This window comes from Macrosteles quadrilineatus, unplaced genomic scaffold (assembly GCF_028750875.1).
Source record: "Macrosteles quadrilineatus isolate MER2022 unplaced genomic scaffold, UCM_ALF_1.0 Scaffold_2__2_contigs__length_208266976, whole genome shotgun sequence".
In the NCBI taxonomy this organism is placed as follows: Eukaryota; Metazoa; Arthropoda; class Insecta; order Hemiptera; family Cicadellidae; genus Macrosteles; species Macrosteles quadrilineatus.
This window is the reverse complement of record NW_026542595.1, coordinates 79,276,673-79,299,509: the sequence shown is the minus strand read 5'-3', so window position 1 is coordinate 79,299,509 and position 22,837 is coordinate 79,276,673. Positions and strand designations below refer to the sequence as shown.

The 22,837-nt window shown below is 36.0% G+C and overlaps 1 protein-coding gene across 7 annotated transcripts in view; it reads left to right on the top strand.

Moving 5' to 3' along the window:
* Positions 1–22,837, top strand: part of LOC128984741 (vascular endothelial growth factor receptor 1) — a 97,534-nt gene that overhangs the window by 889 nt on the left and 73,808 nt on the right. For all 7 annotated transcript variants that reach the window (XR_008490000.1, XM_054404083.1, XM_054404086.1 and 4 more), the window contains exons 2-3: positions 19,673–19,806; positions 21,941–22,106. Coding sequence is in view for 6 of the 7 variants with exons in the window: in XM_054404083.1 (XP_054260058.1) it covers positions 19,673–19,806; positions 21,941–22,106 (300 nt within the window). In the remaining variant the exon portion in view is untranslated. The remainder of the gene's footprint in view (positions 1–19,672; positions 19,807–21,940; positions 22,107–22,837) is intronic.

Sequence of the window (22,837 nt, the reverse complement as noted above, 5' to 3'; positions counted from 1 at the left end):
CAACAAAACAAAATATCAGTCAGTAGTCAGTCACATTGCCACTATTGCCAGTGTTGTTGTCAGTTGGCACATTTCTCGATGCGTGTGGTTTGTAATGTGAAGGTGTGTTTATTTGAACTCTTCGTAAACGGTGCCAATCAGTGTTTTATCTCTGGTAATAATTTTTCCTGAATAGCGGCATCAGACGAAATTGATGGCCTAGGGTGATTAGATAATATTGATAATGCAACTTTATGATAGGTCTATGTGTTATGCCATAGATTAAACACTCCCTTATTGCCGCCTCAATCAAATTGTAATTACCCTAGCCAAACAATAAAATGTGAAATAAACATAAAGCCAGCAAAAAATAAAGGACTTTCTTAATGAAGGAGGAATTATCAAATGGCAAGCAATAAAATTAAAAATTAAATAATTTTTTTAAGCAATCAGGTGTTTTAAAACATAACAGTTAATTCAATAATCTCTTTTAGCGAATTTCCCATATAGGGAATAAGCTATACCGTAGGTCTCATGGTAAGACCTAGACCCGGGACCGATTTACTTTTTCAAACACCATCCGTTCAAATTCATATATATATATATATATATATATATGTGTCCGTTAGCGCGATAACTCGAGCAAAAATGGCCCGATTTTGATGAAATTTGGTACAAACGTGTAAACCTACATTTATTCGAACGAGTTCGCGAACCAGCATAATCGGACCATGGGAACAGGGGTTTATGGGGTAAAAATAGGGTTTTCCCATTTTTAACCCTAAAAATGAAAATTTTTGCAATTTATTTCTCAACCATTTTGTAGAGCTTAAAAAAAGAAATAATTTAGTATATTGAAGCGCTGTTTTATGCCTAACGGTCACGGAGAAAATTAAAAAAAGTGTAATTTAAAATTCCCATGTTATTCCTATGGAGAAAATAAAAACTGTTGTAGTTTACTTGTTAATGGATATATGTTGATAAAATTTGGCAAATTTATTTATTTCATCCTATACTATTGACAAATGGTCAAAAAACACTTTTTACCTTCCCCGTAGCAGCAAACCTAAGCACAGGTTAAATCTAATGTTATTTAAATTGGGAATAAATATGTCTTATTTATGGAAATATTTTAGTAAAAATGTAATCAGGCAAGTTGAAATTCGATTAGTCTGCAGGTTTGCTGCGGCGAGGGTATTTGTTATTTATAAGTATAACTTGTTGTTATTTACTTATTGTTGTTATGGGTGCGATATTGACCTCTGGTTTGTGCCATTCAATTTCTCTTGATAAACTCATCTGATAGTGCAGAATTAATGAGATTACATTTAAACATAGACAAAAAGAATTAATAGCACTTAACAGCATATCTAGTTAAATTTGAGACGGTAAATGGTAATACCGTGTGTTATACTTTCACAAGTCTAATACTGAATTTAATACAATTAAGTCAATTAGGCACAGAACATCTGTGAATCCACACAGCATCAAGGAAAACTGAAACTCTGAAGTCACCAAGTCACCGATGTAAAAAACCTGTTTCAAAGCAATGTAACCGATACAAAAAATCATTAAATACAAAGAATATGGAATAACAGTATAATATACAACACAATGTTTCAATTTTCTGTATTGTTCTAATGTGCCACTTTAGGCTAAACAAAATTGTCAAAATAATAAGTACTATAGGTTGTCTTGGACTAATGTGCGAGGAAGACGAGTTTCGATCCTTAGTATTAATTTTATACAAACTAATTTGAATCTCTATCCCCCATTTTATTTTAAAATGTCACTGACATTGGAACCCAATGTAAAAATGAGCCGCTGTGATTTAATTTTGTATTGATTAATTTTGTACATGTGGATTTTGAAAGTAAGGATATGAGCCTTGGACGAATTTGACTTTTCCACTGGGAATATGTTTTATCAATGGACAAAGAGAATGACACGAGTCATTATCAGAATTCACAGGAAGAGTTGGGGTCGTTATCACTCAGCCGCACAGATAGGCTTTGTGGAAACGACTCCCAATGTCGCTGTGAAACCCAAACTTGGGTGGCAATGCGAAGTAGTGTAACTTTTGAATACTGAAATACAGTAATAGCCCTAAGTAGAGAGTGAATGTCTGTTCTGGAACTTGAAATTTTGAGGAAAAACACTGTCTTTTCTGGAACCGAGCTTTTTGTTTCAAAAGGCGAGTGCTGGTTGAAGCTGGGAGGCAAGAGCTCCGCTGATGAGGTTTAAGTAGTGTAGCGTTGCAGAATTTTTTTACATTTACACTAACTAGAGGCTGCAACTATCCTACATACCAAATTTCAACTCTATATCTCAAACAGTTACGGAGATATTAATTGTAAGGTGAAGGTAAATAGTTAAGCCCAAGTCCTACATTTATGATTTTTTTTCAAATCCTTGCATGCGAGGCAACTGTATTTTATGTCCATAACATATAGTACACATAACAATGATAAGGACCAGCTGTAGCGTATTTAATATTCAAACAGTAGGTAGCTAAAGAGCTTCTTACAGTCACAGAATGCGCTACTGACTAAAATTCTAATTTAGTTGCTGCCATAGTTTTTGTCCCTGAGGTAGTTTGTGCAAACGAATTTAAAGATACTATAGTGCATCCTAATAGGACAGTCATATCCGTTTGACTATGTTAAAAAGTGGGGGTATTTGACAGCAATCGGTGATTCGGGAGTTTATATCAGCACCCTTGTCCTTGGCTCAGTAAGTCCATTATGGTTCAAAACAGCCGGCAATTCTAAAATTCTCTACTGACATTCCACTGGCGTTGCACGTAAAACTATAAAACTATAGTCTTCAACTAGGCCTATCTATAGTCAAAAACTATTTTTTATATGGTCACGGGAAATTGAAGCAATAGTTTTGTACGACAATAGGGTAAAAACAGGGAAATCCTGGTCACTGTTATACTATCGAAATAATTATGTCCGCTATATTCCGGTCTTTACATATGTCCCTTGTCAAGTTCATTACCCGGGATAGTTTACGCAATTGTCTGCACACGATCTTAACAACTTTCACGCGGGTTTCTCCGACGTAAATATCCTGAACAAACCATGTACAGTATCAAAGTAAACCACTTACTTAACTTCCCTCAAGTAGAACGTATTAGGTAACTACTACAGTATCTGTGTCTGTGTATAGTGACCGTCTACCTAAGCCTGACTCATCAAACAACATCACCCCTCTGATTCACCATTACACCATCCAGTCATATTATTGATTCAGCAAAAAAAACATGGCTTCGTCAAGAAGTGAGAAGTTAAAATCTCTGGAATAATCGTCAATCGTTCTGTGTATTTCGATTATTTATCTCTATTACCTTTGCGAATTTGAGTAAAGAAGTGTCTTTGACTCTGACATTCATTCAACAAACTTACGTTACCAAAGAGTTGTGACGTAGGTGTTAGTAAAGCATGTTGGATTAGTTTTTATATTCTCCAAGAAGATTTAAAATTCAAGCATCCAACTATATTTGATGTTCGACCACAGTCAAATCCATCAATTAATTCAATAGCAACATTAATCAAAGCCTAACTCTGGATCACTTTATCCGGACAATTGCTATACTGTGTTGTATTATCAGAGTCCACACATTGTTCTCGTACAAACATTTGGTGTTGTCTAAGATAAGGCATCAGTCACACAACAATCAATATAAGAACAGTTAATTCTATATAATCATCAGAAAGGATGTGATATAGGCCTACTGAGTACTTCTAATCGCAAACATCCCGCCATGCCAGTATTGATAATGGGTTTACAACGCTGTTGTGTTTCTATTTTTAGACGAATGCTCGCATTTCACTCCACTCTTAGAAGAGTCCGTTGGGCGTGGTCGAGGTTTTGTGTACACTCGTAAACCTCACCTTACACTGGGATAGGTAGTGGGAAATGTGTCTGTCTGATGTTATCATGAACACTTGGAAACAAAAGAGCAAACGCGGGATTGCAATAGTCGAAGCCACGAATCTTGTTGGGGAGAAACTTGAAACTATACAATAAAATACAATGAATACCACTTACTGGCTTAAATAAAACGTTTCATAAAATGTATTTTTAACGATAACTTGCATTAGCAATAGAGAATGTGGATGGTTCTATGAACATTAATTTTGTCGACTCGTGAACGTTTTAACTTATTTTCTACAGTTATAACGGTATTTTTACTATATTTTTCATCGCCGTCTAATTAGGACATTTTAGCGTTGTATGGACTTGTTAACATTCCCAATCCTAATCCCTAATATCTTGTTTAAAAGCATAATAATGTCCAATGTACATAATTACAGAACAATGCGCAATTGCAACTAGGGTCCGCTGAGCCATCACAACACAAGTACGCATGCATTCCAAGCTATGCCACTCGCGTTGGTCCATCAAGATCTAAAACATGGTTATGTCGTAACGAGAATGGGCTAGTGACAGTCCGAGGTTCGTACATTATCTTAGAGCAAAGATTTAGCTAAGTTGTCTTTGTATTTTCTTGATGGAAATACATACGCCTTATTTTAATAATTGTCAAATATCAACTAAATTCTAAAATGGTTACGTGCTGTGGTATAGTGGTATAGTTAGTTGCAACGCCACACGTCATCTTCTTGGGTCAGGGCCAGCTGCCTCCCCCCCCCCTTCCATCACTAATCAAACTCCAGTCCAGATTCACTGCAGTTCCAGTTCCAGTAGTAACTGGGTGGTAACTGGTAGTGCTGGTACTTGGAAAGATGATCGTATGGAAAGTTGTGCATTACTATCGCTAAACTACTCCTGTTGCAGCGAACTTGCAGATTATGCGAATTTCTAGTTGCTCTTATTAATTTTTATTCCAAACCCAAATAGTGTTAAAAGGAATTTTACACGAAGTTATGACCTATGGTATGAATAAGTGAAAACTTGTTTGCTTTTAAGGACCACACACCTTTAAATAACATTTTAAAAACGAACATTGAAATAATAAAGCATGCTACTAAAGAATCCATAGTCAAGCAGTCGATTTTACTTATAGGACAACTCATCGTACTCCATTGAGCACAAAAATGATGTTTCGGTTACTCGTGAGCATGAATAAAACTGATAAACGCACGTTATTTGTCTTGTTTAAATACAGCATCTTAAACGTCTTGTCAATCTTGCCATAAAAGTGAAAACTTGAGTTTTTGAGTAACTAGAACTTTCTAGAACCTACTTTACGCTATGCCATTTGGTATGCCTACTTAGTAGTTTTTTTTATTTTTTTTATTCCTATGAACTCGTCAACAAACTCAACTTTCCTCTTAGCAAAGGATTGTCACTTCATTGAGTGCTGGCACAGCGCGAAAACATTTCTAAGAAACAGTTTCAGACAAATATTTCTGTTACTCGAAGGTGTTTGGCACCTTGACTTTACCTGTGACTCATGTGTTTCCCTCACCTCAGGTTGCTGGGGATCCTGATGACGTCATGGTGGTCATAATCAGCTGTAGCGAGAAAGGATCAGCCTCACACTTACCACGTCATGTATATACTTGCGTTCTGACGTACCAACACAGATGATAACTAACTATTCTGAGTCTATACTTTGAAGTATCAGAATGATCAATGATAGTAGGCCTATTAAGTTCTTAAAGTAACTAAATACCTTTGCTGCCCCAAGGTCACAGACCTTAAATCATCATAAAGTCCGTTGGCGGTGGTCGGCTAAAAATATCCGGTAAGCTTAGATACCTGCAATCGTCGATACCTGTTGACTGCCCTTAACACTTTTAAATGAAATAAAGTCAACGACGATCACATGTAGGTAATCAATATCTTAAACAAGTTTAATCTATCCATGATGTTGCCTCCTGGATTGATATTACTATAAAAATCATTACGAAAAAAACCACTAAGATTGATGACGTGAAAAGTTATTTTAACCTATTTATAGTAACCCTGTTTAAGCAACAAAAAAATAAGAATAGGCAATAATCGTCTTAGTGTAATATAATATCTATCAATAATAACTATCAAAAAGTCCTAACTGTTTTGCAAATTTAGTATTGTGTATGAAACGTTAATTTAATTACTATACCATTGAATTTGTTTCGCAGCAACTTAAAATAAACTGCAGAGTTTTAGCATATTCTGTACCCTTCATCGGTGAAAATCGTGTAATACTACTATTTTTGTATGACAGTAAGGTTATAAATACACTTTATACCCAACCACACATCTGGTTGAAAGCAAAGATAATTGCATAAAAGAAAATGGTACAACCGAGTTAAGTTCCTATAATTAATTAAAGGTGTGTGCGTAACTGTTTGCAGTATATTTGGAGTTTCTTATTATTTTTTTCATCCCGTTAGTCAAGCAACTTGCATTAGGTAATAAATACAGTAATAGTACTAATCCCAAACAGATGAGTTTTGCATTGCAAAGAATTTCCATTGTTGAAAATACAGTTTGTTCATAGTGTTAACCATTGTAGTTTATTGTTCCATTGTTGTCGACTGGATTGTAATTGGTTTACTTTGAATGTTCTTATCATCTAGAAGTATAAATATTGTTTCGCTTAGAGAGATGAGCTAAACATAAAGATGTTTACAGCAAGTATGATTCAAGATAGCTTTATTATAATACTCAGCGAGGGGTTCAAATCCTGCCAATTAACAATGATATGATGCCGTAAATTTGTAAAAGTAATTTGTAAAACGATCCCGAGCTAGAGTGAAAGTGAGTGTATATGAATAACTAATTAAAATTGCTTTTTGGAAGCAAATGGTTTCCAAGGATTTCTTCATTGGTAGAAAGTGGTTAGAGGCTTGACATAACATTTTATCGTCTGTGAAGAGCAACGGATTGTGTGTCCGGCGTGGATACTACTTGTCCAGAATAAAAGACAATTTACTGTACCTATTTACCTTTGTACATACTGCGTAGTAATTATACAGCGACAGCACCTAGGCGGTAGCCAGAGAATCACGCCAGTTCTGTTGATTCTGCATTTTGTAAAACTATTTATATGTTACAGTTATAAATAAGTTACATATATAAAATAATTAGACTGCTACTAGGCAACACTTCTCTTGGCGGTTAGATATGACAGGAACAATCGGTTTGTGTTGGCCGGATGTGGCCGTTTTATCGTGGGTAAGTTTGAATATATCGTTAGGAAAATTCTGTTGAGAGGTTACAATTCACTAATTAAATTATCTGCTTCGTAGCATCGACTATTTGCAAAACCTAAACATAACCTAAATATAGTCTCTAGAACTTCGCTTATTACGGGCGTTGGTCGTTGAAATAAAGATCTTATCGAAAAAAACACTCCATCGGTGAACTTTACTATACTATTTATTATATATTATTGCATACTATAATATATATTTTTATTCATCTTTGTAACATAGCCTATCACTAAATTAATTGTTTGAACAAAAAAGGTTAGGTCGATTGACCAGTACGAGCGTGAGGAATTGACACCAATTGGGTTCTCGGAACGCTCGTGACATCTCTGTAAACGAAAATTGATTTATGTTTATAGTTGTTGCACCAAGTCGCTGTAATCAGTTCTAAGAATAAAGAGGGGTTAAGTTTTGGTGATTGCCCCCAGTACACTCTCGCCGAGGCAAGGCGAGCGTTGGCGAGTGCGAGAGTGTACTTGGTGTACTCGCCTGACTCGGGTGCCTCGCCTCACCTCGTGCTCGCCGGCGCTCCGTCTGGATCTGGTGTCGGGTTTTTGACACGAGTCAGGACCCGAGACTGCACGAAAGCCGAGCACATAAAGCACTTCCATTTCGACTGCAAGACAAAGCGAGAGTGTACATGGTTACCTCGCATAAACTCTCGCCCGAATACTCGGCGAGCGTCTCGCCGAGAGTGTACTGGGGCATAGAAGAGAAATTATTGTAGAAGTAATAAGAAATTTGTAATAAACTTCTTATCACACTCTAGTCCGGCTGATCCAAAGATAACACAAATAGTAGACTGTGTTAACCTTCAGCATCAAAAATTCAATGGTTTAATCTACTCGAAGTCATCTGTTTATCAAGCCGTTATGCTGGTCTAGCGTTGCCTCAAGATTATACAATCGTCTGCATTTGAGATAACAAACAACTTTTGTTTGAAGAAATATTGACCACCATGCCTTGTTCTCTTAGTACAGTGTAAATAACCATAACTTGATCACACTTTCAAATAGAAGCTACGTACTGTACTTTCAAAACCTTTACACTCCCAACCATAGCCCTTTAAAAAACCTTTTGACTATACACAGAGTAGACTCCCCGTGTAATGTGAACATTTGAAGAAAAACCCTGGTGCAATCTATGTTGAGAGTGACCTTGACAATTATTGACAATATTCTGTGTCATGTGATAAATGAATCAGCTGTTTCCTATACAATTGATTTTAATAAATTAACCCAATACACTAGTACCACTTCCCATGTAATTTAAAAATTTCAAGCCCTGAAAATAGATGAAGTTCAGGACCATCTCATAAGAGGGTACTAGTGTAAAATTGGGTTAAATATGGTTAAAATCTATATAATTAATACGCTACATGAAACTTTGTCGGTTGAACTCCTCCGCCATTTCTTAACCGATTTTATCCATTGGCGTCTCATTGGAAAGACCGTGTCGCGTAGATTTGCAAAATGGCCTTACATTTTTGAAAAAGTCGCTTAGACTCTGCCCCAGTGGCTTTGAAAGTTCCCATGTTATCCTTATGAAGAACATAATTGTTTACATTTTGATCAGCTGTATAATTTAATTGCTGTTATTTATTTTTCAATACAATGAAACGCATTGAGTACATTTATTTACTATTTGAGTTTGTGTAAACATAACCCCCACGACGGATCGTGTTAGTATGGTTGTATCTTTAATTTGTGATTTATCTTTGTTTTGTGTCGCTATGACGGATCGTGATTGTAACTGAAATTTGTGCATTTATCGTTATTTTGTGTAGCTATAATTTGTTTTTTTTTGTTTTTTTTTCTTTTAAATGCTTCCGACGCGATGACAACGAAACATAGACAGGAGGCGTAATAGAGTGATAACGACCGCAACTACAGAACAGTGGCGCGTAAGCACCTGACCCTGGACAATCTCAACTATTAGGTTACAAATGCGCCCTAACACTACCCCAAAACGACTTTTCGTTTTCAATTGGCCCTCTATCAATGACCTGTGTTGCCTGTACAGCGAGGCACTTTGAGAAGGAGAAAACCGGCCGGAATGCTTTAGGTTTATCAATAACGAAGATAAACATGGTCTGAGTTACACACCGGTAATCTTTGAGTTGACTCTTTTAAACTTATTGTAAATATGACTGTTATTTGTTTTGAAATAACTTCTGTAATACTTTGCAATTGCTCGATTTCGAGCAACATGTACACTAGTATTAATAAAATCAATGCAGTATCATAGCGACCAGCTGATTAAAGGTACGTTTTGCTTGGAGCGACAGGTGCGACGGTCGCGCAGCGACTCACTGCGATTCGAGTTTAGGAAAGATGGGGACAAGGAAAGTTAGGGACACGGAAAGTTAGGGCCAAATAGGGGTTCGACCGGGGGGGAGGGAGAGATTAGCTGAACTAGGCTCTGAAACGACTCTTTTAGAACGAATCGTTCCCCTGTTTCAGTTCACAGAGAGCTTAGCTACAGTAACGGGATTGACTTTAAAATCATAATTTGAATATTTCCAAACAGTAAACCTAAAAATGTTAAAAGTCAGACAAGTTCTGATTGATCCAGGCCTAATCGCCTAGGTTTGCTAGCTTCTTTTTTTACCCATTTTGGGTAAGTTGAATATATATTACAGAAAATATAAACGCATTCTATGCAATAATATTACTGAATATAATGTTATGACACATTGTTAAGATATATTGTTATAATTAGTTTAAAATTAAAATATTTTTGTGATTGTGTAGGCCTACGATAAACGTTATGAAATAAATTGTATTTTTGTTTGCACATTGCGTGTATTTGGTTACTTTTATGTCAGATAGACATTTTATCTCTGAATTTCTGATCCGCTGTCACTTTTTTTTCGGAAACGCTTAAGAAGACAATATTTTATGCGGCCTACTCTGGGAAAATTATAGGACTGCGCGGTCAAGATTGAATATTTTGACATATATTTTCAAAGAAAATTCAGTATTTTTTTTAAGGGGTTCAAATCGGTTTACAAGGCTTTGTAAAATTAAAGCGAAATATGTTATATGATATTACCCGATGGTTAAAGATTTCCTGGCCAAGGGATCCTTGGCTGGATCCGCCACGGGATTAAACTCTTTTTTTTATATTCACTAAATTGGTGAAAATGGCCCAATGTATTTTTTTTTTTTAATATGTGTACATAACGGATTGGGGTATAGTTCAGTGGACCTGTGTTTCGTGGAAGGTCTAACATTGGCAAAACTATCTCGAATTCTCTGAGACGTTCAGTATTCTATTCAATGAATTTGCAGAACAGAGAAATAATGAATGTCGTCCGTTGGGGGGTCTATTTCGTAGAACACTTGGCAATAACGGTCGCATACTATCGAGTTCAAGTAGTTTTGAATGTTTAAATGTGAAATGTGGAACTGGTGAACATTTTAAAAAACTGACCAATTTTATTGTTTAACTATTTGTAACTTCACAGTATACTTGATTTGCTTGTTTCATTTATGGGGAGGGTTTAAAAGCTAAACCTTTAAATAAATTAGACTTAAAAGTAAAATACAAACTATATATCTCTCGGCAATAAATTACCCAACATAGGCTGAGGTAATAAATTAATGTAATAAATTTATAACTTTTTTAATGTAAAGGTTTTAAAATATTAACCTATAGGTTGTCCAGTGGTCGAAATCTCGACCAAAAATATGTAATTTACAGACTTTTCTATATTGACCCTCGCTGTAAATAAAACAGGTGATTGGAATGTTTTCCATTTGTTTTGATTTTGAATATATTTTGCGTTATTTCGTCACCAGCATGGCAACCCAAAAGGTCCATATTAATTTATTAAAATTAAAATTAAATTGTTTGTGTTTTTTAACCCATTTTAATTAATAAAGGGATTTTTCACATCTACGGAAAAATATCTTTTCAACAGTATGCGTAGATTTACCCTGCGATGCACACGAGCTGAGAAAAAAGGTTTTCAAGAAACAAGCTTGCATATTAATATGTAGATGTTAGCTTGGAGTTGGATGGACCGAATTTATTTTCTCTTATAGATAGTTGTAGGCTAACTAATAGCATATTTCATCGCTAGGGCCTAAAGTGACTCTTTTTGACCGTGCGGTGAACTATATTTTTTGTCATATTTCATAATTAATTAACAAACAAAGCTAGAAAACATAATAATTGTTATGTAAAGATAACTTTTCAAAACGAATTCCAGCTTGTTTTGAATTCTGTCAATACAAATAAGCAGCTGTTTAGTAAGTGATTCAATCATTTCGTCTATTACGATTGTGTTACAGTTCATTGTACCATCGATAGGTCGAGCAATCGATAACAATAGGCTAAACCCTTACCTAATAAATCGATCGATAAATAATTTATATCGATACGATTGCCACAATCGTAATTTACAACTGTTTACAACAGCTGATTTTTACTCCCTAGAGAATAAAAATGATGTTTACTCCCTGACCAAAAATTGATCAAAATGTATTTCTTTGTAGGACTTAGTACTATTGATTCACTACTACGAGTTATTCTTGCCCGCGAGTCTGTGACATGAGTCAGTTATGTACCGATTGTACTGTTTACTGGTACTTTGAACCAATAATACATTTTTTTCAAAAACCTGTACTGATAACGAACGTGTAAAATTTGTCACTAAATTAATTGTCCTGGAAGTGATTCCAAAACACGTCACTGATTGTAAATAACTTATAACTTAAAGATACAAGTGCAATTTTGTAGGAAGAACACATTTCTAACAGATCGGCATTTGTTTTTAGACGAAACATTATATCGTCACATTATTGGTATTTGGTAAGTGACGTTCGCAGTAAAGAATTGAAGAAAACGTGTCTAATATCATACAAATCAGTGTTTTGGGTAATTTTGTATATAAATATTTCAATCAGTATATATTGACGACGAAGGAATAAATTAGGCCTAAATTACCACCACTTTTAAGAATTCAGAAAAAAATAGTTTTAACAACAGCTGATCCTTAGAGTTCCTCTTTTGCGATTGCCACGTAAAACCAAAACAATAATTATGTTGGAAATTGGAGGTCAATCACACTCTCGCAACTACACAAAAGTTAACTGACCCGAGTGACCTGACACCCCAATAACTGGCCTGTTTGAAAGGAAAATCTGCAAATTGCAAATTAAGTCGATTCGGAGAAACGTGCGAGGGGATTAACGGGACATCGATGTATTCTGTTCACTCATATTTCCTTTACCTTTCCAAGTACTGAATGTTTCTGGGTTTGCTTGGATTAAACAATAGGTGGAATACTTTGTACCAGATGCCTATGACTACATTTTACAACAGGCATTTCTTTAATCTTTCTCAGTAATAGCTAGTCACGGGTTGTTCCTGAATTATATTGTATTATTGTTCTAATACAAACGAGAGAAATTCGTCCATGTTCACGGTCGTATAACATAAATTGAAGGCTATAACATCATCACGAAGTTGATGCTACTGTTTTAGAAATATTCAAATGCATTTTTGATTAACAAAATGTATGCTTGAATAATCATTTACAATTCGGGTTTACTCCGTGATTAATAAAATAACCCTACAAATAGACTTAAATGTACTAAATCTGTTGTCCCTAAGCTCTACAAATAGTAACCATTTAAACAAGGTGAAAAATGTAAGGGGAGGTAGAACTAGATATAAATACAACACCCCACATCTTTCCGGACACCCTGCGATTCACTTGACACAGAATATGGTCATTAGTTGATAGACCATCTCAACAGATTGCACCTCGTTTTTGGCTTCAAATTTTTAAATTACTTTATGAATCCCTTAAGTACATACGCAGTTGGAAACCTTAATTGGTGTACAATCAAATTTTCATTTATATTTAAAAAGATCAAAATTAACAACGATTATAGCCCGTTTTCCTTTTAATATACACTTAACTTCCCTTCCTAATCTTAAGTGTTCATTTTATCAGTCATCAGTTATCAGCTGTGACAGCCTATCAGTCCGTTTATAGCTCTGTTACAACGGCATTATAGCAGTTAAGAAGCTCCATTCTACTTTGATGCCTATTAAATCACTACCGTATCAGTCATCACTGTGGAATCAAGATGCTATGTCTTAGCATTTTGCGAGTGTCCCTGGATGCCAGGTCAGTTCCGCTCTCACGCACGCACACTCACCCTCACGAGCAGAGAGGATTAGGACCGACCCTAGCAACCCTAGACTGGCCGTACTTTCCCTTCATTAGTTGTTTTAGACATCACTTGTAATCAAAATGTAACTTTAAAAAATGTAATTTTAAATAGAAACTGTTAATACATTTAAATTCCCCTGAAAATTACAATAAAAATGATACCAAACAACCCATGATTTGCATAAATATTCCTTCACATAACATAACTGCAATATATTTTAGGTTTTATAAAGGCACATTGTGTTTGGTATCAATGTTCTCGTGTTGATGAGCAGAATTGGTCACTGCTAATTATTTTAAGTTTGATATTTAAGTTAACAAATTATACATTTGATAAAGGAATTGCCACTTGTGACTAATTAACAGAGCGCGGGACAGTATGGGGCCGGTCCTAATCCCCTGTCCTTGTGTGTGTGAGGACTGAGTGTGTGTGTGTGAGCCTACCTGGCTTTCAGGGAGACTCCCGAATTGCTAAAGGTATAAGTAATGATGTACTCAAAGAAAAGCTCTTCCAACGAAAGCGTTGCTTAGCACCACAAAAATAAACCCAAATCTTCTTTGTACGCAGTTATTTTTTATCAGCATTTTAAAAACGTGCGTTGGAGCGCTTGCAACGCTTTCATGTGTGTAGTGGTGTGTAACGTACCTAGCACCTAGCAGACAGCAGTGTTGCCACACAGTTCCGGAAGAAATCCCTCCTCACAAGCATAAAAATCCCGCGTTTTCCTCTCTAATCCGCGCCCAATACGTAAAAAATAAGTGCACAATCCGCGCACTCTGTAAATTAACCTGAGTCTAATAATTATAGTGCTAGTAAACAAGTTTTCCATTAATTTTTTTACCTATAACGAAATGTAACACTCAAAATATGTTACAGGATGTTTACACTTATATGTGCTTTCAATATTGATTGAACAGATACAAAAAATATTCATTGAAAAAATATAATGCTATTGCATTATTACGAAATTTTAAGAATTACATATTCAATTAAACTAAACTTATTGTTCTGAACAATCTTTACCTACAGCAGTTAAAAGTTTTAGAAATCATTAAAATGCAATATTATATCTCCTAAAATATTGGGTTAGAGGTATCAATAAATTAAGACAGGAGTTGTTGGTTTTCTCTTATTTGTGAACCATACAAACAAAGGAAATTGGAAAACAATGTACACAAAACCTAAACCACAAATAAAAAATATTACTTTTTATTTTCAAACTAGCCTTAGCCTGATGGACGATGTTGCCTTTGAGAATGAAAGTGCATAATTGTTATGTCAATTAATCTTTTCAAAACTAACCTAATACATTAATTTTAATAGTATCAAATAGTATAAAGTTGGTTAGTTTGTTTTGTTTCTGTTGGTTGGTACTTTGTTTTGTTTGCCTGTTTGTGGTTTTATCTCGTGTTTGGTTAGGTTAGCAGTGTTGCCACAAACCAACTCTAGAGGAAAATCATTAGTAAAATATCCCTAGAAAACGATTAGGCCTAAATCCCTAGAAGTGACAACCTGATAGTAGGATTTGTAGACGTAGACGTAAAGGGAGTGAAAAGAACAATAAATGTAAAAAAAAAAATCACCGATCATTCTTGAATGCACTATAATACAATCCTTGGTTTATATACTCGTAAAGTGCTCCTCTTGAGTCATAAAGTACAAAGTGTGCCGATTTGCCGTTGAAATTCCCATATATTTTAAAATACTTAACAATGGGGTGAAATCCGCGCAAAATCCGCTCACAAGCCTAATCCGCACAAAAATCCGCGCCTAAAGCGTAATTACGCGCAAAACGATAACACTGGTACGACTACTGGGGAAGGTTCCTCATTGAGCGCGCGATTGCTGTGCGTCACGTATACATGGCAGAGTTGCATGGCGCATGCCTGTTAAGCATCTTTGGCAAGTCTAGGACATGGGATGTAACGTACTACATAAATGCATGTTATTGAAACATTCCTAAATAAATTAGACATGAAGCGCCACGTGTTATGGCAAGCTAGGTCATGTTGGAACATGCAGTAACTGCACGCCTCGAATTTAGTTTTTTAGAATCAGACTATACACATGGTATCAGCGAAAGACGTGTTCTTTAGTTGGTGATATAATGCTTTTTCTTATTTACTCTATAGTTACTTGTACATGCAACTTAAGAAATAAACTCACCTTAATGTGATAATAAGTTTCTATTTTGGTGAAATGCAATCTCTAGTGTTCTCACATGGTGCTATCTATAAGTATAAAAGAAGATGTTTGTATATATATATATATATATATATATATATATATATATATTTGTTTGGCAGTGATAAACTCAGACACCGCTGAACCGATTGCCACGAAACTTGGTACATACGTGTAGAATTTCATGGAATAGGTTTATACACCATCAATTTCGTGATCCGTCCAATCGGCTCCGCCCCAGTGGCTCTGGAGTTTCCCATGTTAACCTTATGAGAAATGGAATTAATGAATCTTAACAGCTGTTTCAATTAAACAAGTTGGTTCTGTTCTATGATGTTCAATAGCATTAAAGTTACAAGGATTACCAACAGGGTGCAGCACTATTATTTCTTTTACATTTATGACAACAGCTAATTTGCAACCAAAAGGTGAGTGAGCGTAGCGAACGAACTTCAACCTGGATGCGAGTTAGCTTAGCGAACGAGCTAACCTGAAGGCAAGTGAGCGTAGCGAACGAGCTAACCTGAAGGCAAGTGAGCGCAGCGAATGAGCTCCAACCTAAAGGTGAGTGAGCGTAGCGAACAAACTTCAACCAGGACGTGATTGAGCCATGCGAACTAGATCATCTTGAAAATTAAGAAGTTAAACGGGGCAAAGCCCGCGGGTTACAGCTAGTATTATCATAAAATTTTGCCAATGTCAAAGGAAGCAATTGACATTCATAGCAATTGACAATAATAAAAGTAGATTCTATTTGTTTCTTCTCTTGATTCATATTTCCAGCTCCAGCTTTGGGAAAGGTTTGTACAAAATAAAATCCTTTGAAATTGGCAGTGCTCAGTACTTTGTGACTTTCTCGCCTTCATTAAACTTTATACTTACATTTTACAACGGTGCATGAATCAGATGATGGTTTCAGAAGCCACACCCAGTTCTGTAGGACATAAAGTAGATTGATCTATGCTATTGACTCACTATTCGTTGGACTTCCTCTCTTCAGTATTTACTTTAAAGTTCATTATGGTCCCTTGGAAAAGTGGTTGGATTTCATATGTTGTGTTCGGTGGTAGAAATTGCACTGTGTAGTTTTCAGAGGAGGTACGTATGTGAATAGGTGCTAGGTGCAGTTGTCGATAAACATTCTTTATGACTTTGTCGTTTTTTTTTCACCCAATCACTGAGTAAACTAGAAACCATCCTAAGCTTTCTGGTCGTCTTACAATCAGTTGGCAAACAGGCAAACTTATAACATTCTTCAAACACCGTGTATTTTAGCCCATCTTATGACAGGGTTTTGAATTTTTTGTTCTGTTGGAGTTCAAACAAAACAATGCAGTTATTCGAACGTTTGCTAATTTTCCCACCACTACTGTATCACCCTTTATGACAGTATTTTATCCGAAAACACTGAAAAACAGGTTGGTTTCATCTGCGTGAAAAATTCCTTATGGGAAACTAGATTGAAGTAATTTTTAAAGTCCTGTTTTATGTACACATTGGTGTTAATTAACAGAAGGATTTTCTCTAATAATATTTAAATACAACTTTTTAATTTTTCTCTAAGTTTTAAAACTATTACAAGGAAGTTTTTTCTCTTGTGTCTCTCCTGTAAAATCGTTCCTGATGTAGAATTTTTTTAATCTCGACACAGCTTTTCACGTTGAAAACCCTTTGTTTATGTCTGTAAACTTTATGTTTTGACACTCCTTCCTCTTCCTCCAACGATCCAACTTTATCTTCATTCTTATTACTGTTTTTTTAAAGTCTTCTATCAAGTGTTGGGGAAAATCCCTAATTATAGAGCAATTTTGACTATTTCCTCTGTCAGTACCTGCCTGTATTTTTTTTACTTCAATGTTTCAATTTTACGCTTAATTTACAACGTGATATCTGACACGCACAAAATAATAAACTGACTGGCTAACCTTAAAGTTCCAGCCAAATATCTAAAGAAGTTGGATTTTCATGTCTCAACAAATATCAAAATACAGCTGACCTGCCCTGTACAGTGTACAACTTTGTATAATAGAGGACAATCATGAGAACTTTAACTTGAAAAGGCAAACTTTAAATTATTTAGGCTCCAGAAAGAATGCCCGTCAAGTCAGTCTGATGGCTACTTTTATCCAAAGATATTTTTTTTTTACTAGTGAAACTAGAAAATCCTCTGTGGAGAAGAGTTTATCTCAATTTTATCTATTTTATTTACCAATTTTATTATTTTTTTTTTTATTTTATCTCAAGTTGATCTCAATCAGTCACTTCCCCTCCTGCCACTATCATGCTTGCAGCTATCTCTGTTTCTTTTACTTTCTTTTCCTCTTTTAATTACATCGTTACAGATATGTTGTTATCTCATTCTTATTTACAGTAGCAATTAAGAAAATTATACCCTGTTGAAAATGAGTTTTTAGCTAATTGAATTTGTTTTATGAGGAAAAAACTATTAGTAGGTAGGTGGCATGGTAAAACCTAGATTCTGGATCGATGTACTATTTATTTTGATTTGCTGGCCCCAGATTTCAAAAGCAATATTAGCTCAAATTTATTGTCTGTAAGCATGATAAATCAAGTAATACTTAATAACTACCTGATTTGATCAAATTTGGAACAAACTTGTTAACCTATTTTTATCTGCTAAAGTTTTATCATGATTACACTATTCGAATATAGTGTTATGGAATATTGTTTTTTTTTTTTTTTTGTAATTTTTGACACTTAGTAAACTCTTTTGAACTTCTTCTAAAACTTCTTTTGACACCATTTTGTAGAGCCAAAAAAATTGATACATTGAAGCTTTGCTGTAAAAATAATAAATAAACATTGTCAAAAAACTACAATTCAAATTCCCATATTGTTAAATAAGGAGAACAAGTTTAAACTATTATCTTAATTTTATATGGATATTACAACGGCGTAGAAGGGCCATGGAGTAACATTTTTTTTGTAAAATTTTGACTTCCAATCTCAAAACTTAGGACTTTAATTCTCAAAATGTTGACTTTTAATCTAAAAATTTTGACTCTTAATCTCAAAATGTTGACTCTTAATACAAAATTTTGACTTTAAATCTAAACATTTTGACTTTTAATCTCAAAATTTTGACTTTTATTCTTAAAGTTTTGACTTAAAATGTCAAAATTTTGACTCCTATCTCAAAATTCATTGAATTCTACAACGTCGTATTTATTCCAAGCGCTTTTACAACTGGAGCTCAATTGCTGTTTAAATCATCTGGTTTTGAGTGTTAAATTACCACCAAACTCCGTAAGTAGGCCTACTATAACCATAGAAATGAATAGATAGACTGGAGTCACTACTCTCTGGTTGAACATAAGAGAAAAGCGTGCCATCCATCCAAGATTGCCGCTTGTGCTGTTATGTTGGTCATTCTGTCTCCGTTGGTTGTACTTGTAAAAAATAACTACATCTTTGAAATTAAAAGTCAAAATTTTGAGAATAAAAGTCAAAATTTTGAGATTAAAAGTCATAATTTTGAGATTAAAGTCAAAATTTTACAAAAAAAATGTTACTCCATGGCCCTTCTACGCCGTCGTAGGATATACATTGATTGAATTTGAAAAACATATTTTTATACTATGCTATTAACATTTTGCAAAAAAAAAAAAACACTGCTTACCTTTTTGTGTAGTAATAAACTTAATTACTCATCAAACCAAATATTATTTCCCTATAGGGAAGCAGCTATAGGTCTCATGGTAAGACCTAGGCCTGAGACCGATTTACTTTTTCATTTTGATGTCCCCAGAGGCCAATAACACCATCCGTTCAAAATGTTGTATTTGTAGATTTATGTAGCCTATATATGTATCCGTGAACGCGATAGCCTGAGTAATTTTGTCTAATTTTGATTAAATTTGGTTTGACGGTGTAAGGCGGGATAAATTTGAAGAAGTTCGCAAACCAGCATGATCAGACCATGGGGACAGGGTTTTACAGGAGGTTTTATGGTGTCAAATTGGGTTTTCTAATTTTTTACGCTCCCTCTAGCAACAAACCTAAGCACGTTAAACCTAATGTTATTTAAATAGATTTAAATGAAATCCATCCAGGCAAATGGAAATTTGCCTAGTCTGCTGATTTGCTGTGGCGGGGGTGTTTTATGTGTCCGATGTTATGTTATAGGTGAGGTGACTATTGACCTCCCGCCTGGTGCAAGGCCTGACGGAGACTTGGTGGTGCAAGCCGACTCTACCTTCACTCTCACATGTCGTGGAGACGCTCCACTTACTTGGACCTACGATGACTATGATGATGAGGTTGGTATAGCTGACTTCATATGTTATTATGTACGATTAAATTCGTGCAGCTTGTTTGATTAGTAAGAATGTTATACAGTACTAGCTGTACCCGCGGGCTTTGCCCCGTTTAACTTCATAAGTATTAATAAAACTATTGATTGCCGTACCGAGTTGGGTGGTATTTCGAGTGGCTTTTCATGGTTACTTCAAAGAACAACATTGGACTTAATTAGCTGTCAGGGAGTATTTGGGCCCTAGGAGAGTATTAAATTAAAAATGACTATCTCCACTAAACCTGTGGTTACCCAGGCTTATATTGGCTCTATTCTTGAAAAAAATCTGCTCTATTGGTCAAGTCGTCGTCCTGTCCTAATGTGGTTTTATGTCAATGCTCGTTAATTTTCAAGATGAGCTCGTTCGCATGGCTCAATCACGTCCTGATTGAAGTTTGTTTGCTACGCTTACTCACCTTTGGGTTGGAGCTCGTTCGCTGCGCTCACTTGCCTTCAGGTTAGCTTGTTTGCTACGCTAACTCGCCTCCAGGTTGAAGTTCGTTCGCTACGCTCACTCACCTTTTGGTTGCAAGCTGTTGTCATTAATGTAAAAAAATAATAGTGCTGCACCCTGTTCGTAAACCTATTAACTCTTTAATGCTATTGAACATCACAGAATCAACTTGTTTAGTTGAACCAGCTGTTAAGATTCTTTAATTCCATTTAAATATGAGTACTCATAAGGTTAATATGGGTAACTCCAGAGCCACTGGGGCGGAGCCCGAAAGCCCGATCAGAATAAAAACTACTTAGTTTTCCTATTTAATGCCCAAAGAATCGGTGCACCGAATTTCAGCCTCCTAGGTAAATGGGAAGTGGGAGAATTAGTGATGAGTGAGTGAGTGAGTCAGTGAGGGCTTTGCCTTTTATAAGTATAGATATTAAAATGTGGGTCGGGATTTTATTCACAGATTCTGTATTAACTACACGACAGATTTTCATGATTCTTATTTTGAATGGAAAGAAATTAACTTTAAGAGGAAAGGAATGTCGAAGGTATCATTTTAATTTTGTGCTTCTATTTTTCAGAAATTTAATTTAATTTTAAAAAAGTCTAGCACCCAATGATAACCCTTTTTAAAGTTTGTTTCAGTTCAATATAATGTATTTTAACGAACAGCTGGTCTTCTTTCTGCAAAATGCCACTGGTATGTTTACGTTTTAATTTGTTTACAAAATTTTGATTGTTGGTACCTATATTGTTTATGCGTATGAGCGAAAATGTAGTTTATTTTCCTTGGATTGTGAAACCCTAAAGGATTTACGTTTTCAGTAAATGAGTAATTTTAACCCTTTGAGTGCCAACGTCCGGGGAACCGGACGTTTTTAAAACGAGCCAAAAGTGCCAACGTCCGGCCGACCGGACGTTTTTAGAACGAGCCAAAAGTGCCAACGTCCGGCTGACCGGACGTTTCGTAATGATCGAACAGCTGTCATAACAACCGAATAAATACTCGGATTCTTTTAACCCATATATTAAGATTGAGTCGAAAGTTGCTAGATGCGATACATCGATTTTCGTTGGTCGAAATATCGAAAATTCGATTTTTACGAAATTTTAACCTAAAAATCGCCAGATCGCGCTCGGCATTTTTAGCGCGACCTTCGGGAAAAATCATCGGCATTTTTTGAGCGTTACTTTTATTTCTCGCCTGGCACTCTAAGGGTTAAACTTTATATATATATCTCAAAATGTTAAATTTAATCAAGTTTTGTCGCAAATTCAATTTTTGTGAGTATGAGTTTATGCTATGAAGATTTGAACTCATATTAGGGAAACGTTTTTTTTTGCAAACTATCCTTACTTCTGCCGGGACAGTCCTGATTTTGGTTCCTTATGCCCGAGCCTATGTTATTGGAGCCTATGTTTTAACCGGGAGGGAGGTGGGCAATGTCCCGATTTTTCCCTGACCTAAAGAGGCAACCCTGGGTCCAAGTAAAAAAATCTGAACCCACTGTTCTACATGAAAAACATTTTTAACCGATCACTTGATTCATGTGTGTAGAATGGTGGGCCCACAGCTAGTTTTACTTTTGTTCCTTGTTGATTGTGAGACCTTAAGCTAAAAAGTGATTTTAAAATGTGTTCTGTTAATCAGGACAAGGGGGTGAAGGAGGTGATATCTGGTGTAGAGCACAGTCAGCATGTCTCTACCTTGACTGTGCGAGGAGCTTACTACCTGGACACTGGCTACTACACATGCTACCCTGTACAAGAGGGTAAAGAGTCATTACAGACCAAGAAAATCTACGTATATGTCAGAGGTAGGATGCTGTTATTTTCTTAGTTACCCCAGGTTCAAGATTAATTAAAGTAGTTATTACCTATTTTTGTTGCCACTGGTCTTGGGTGGTATTTGCATTTAATACAGTAGATCCCTTCATTCATATATTTGACCACAACAGGACCAGGCCATGGTCGAAACAGCCAGTCCTGTAGTCTTGGTGAAACCAGTAATCGTCTTCCACAACTACGTCGACACATTTTAGCATATCTTGTGGTCTCAGCAACACCGGTAATCGTCTCCGGCGATCACGGTGACAACCGTGATCATGACCTGCAGTCTCCGTGACACCATCTTGCGGTCTTGGATTACGGCAACATCCATGTTCAGCTTTTTGGTTCTCTCCTCCTCCTCCTCCTCCTCCTCCCCCCTCATCCTCCTACCCCTCCTCCTCCTCTTCCTGTTCCTCCTACTCCTCCTCCTCCCACTCCTCCTACCCCTCCTCCTCCGCCTCCTCCTCCCACTCTTCCTCCCTTTCTCTCCCCTCAGCCTCCTCCTCCTCCCCCCTCCTCCTCCTCCTTCTCCTCTGATCATCCTCCTCCCCCTCCTCCTCCTCCTCTGCTCATCCTCCTCCTCCTACTACTACTACTGTTCCTATATCCTATTATCTCCTACTCAAAACAAATATGTACCGTACACCTATAGCCTACTTTTTTAAAAAGCTGGTAGATACATATGAAGGATGGTATTGGTGATCGATTTCAATTGGAC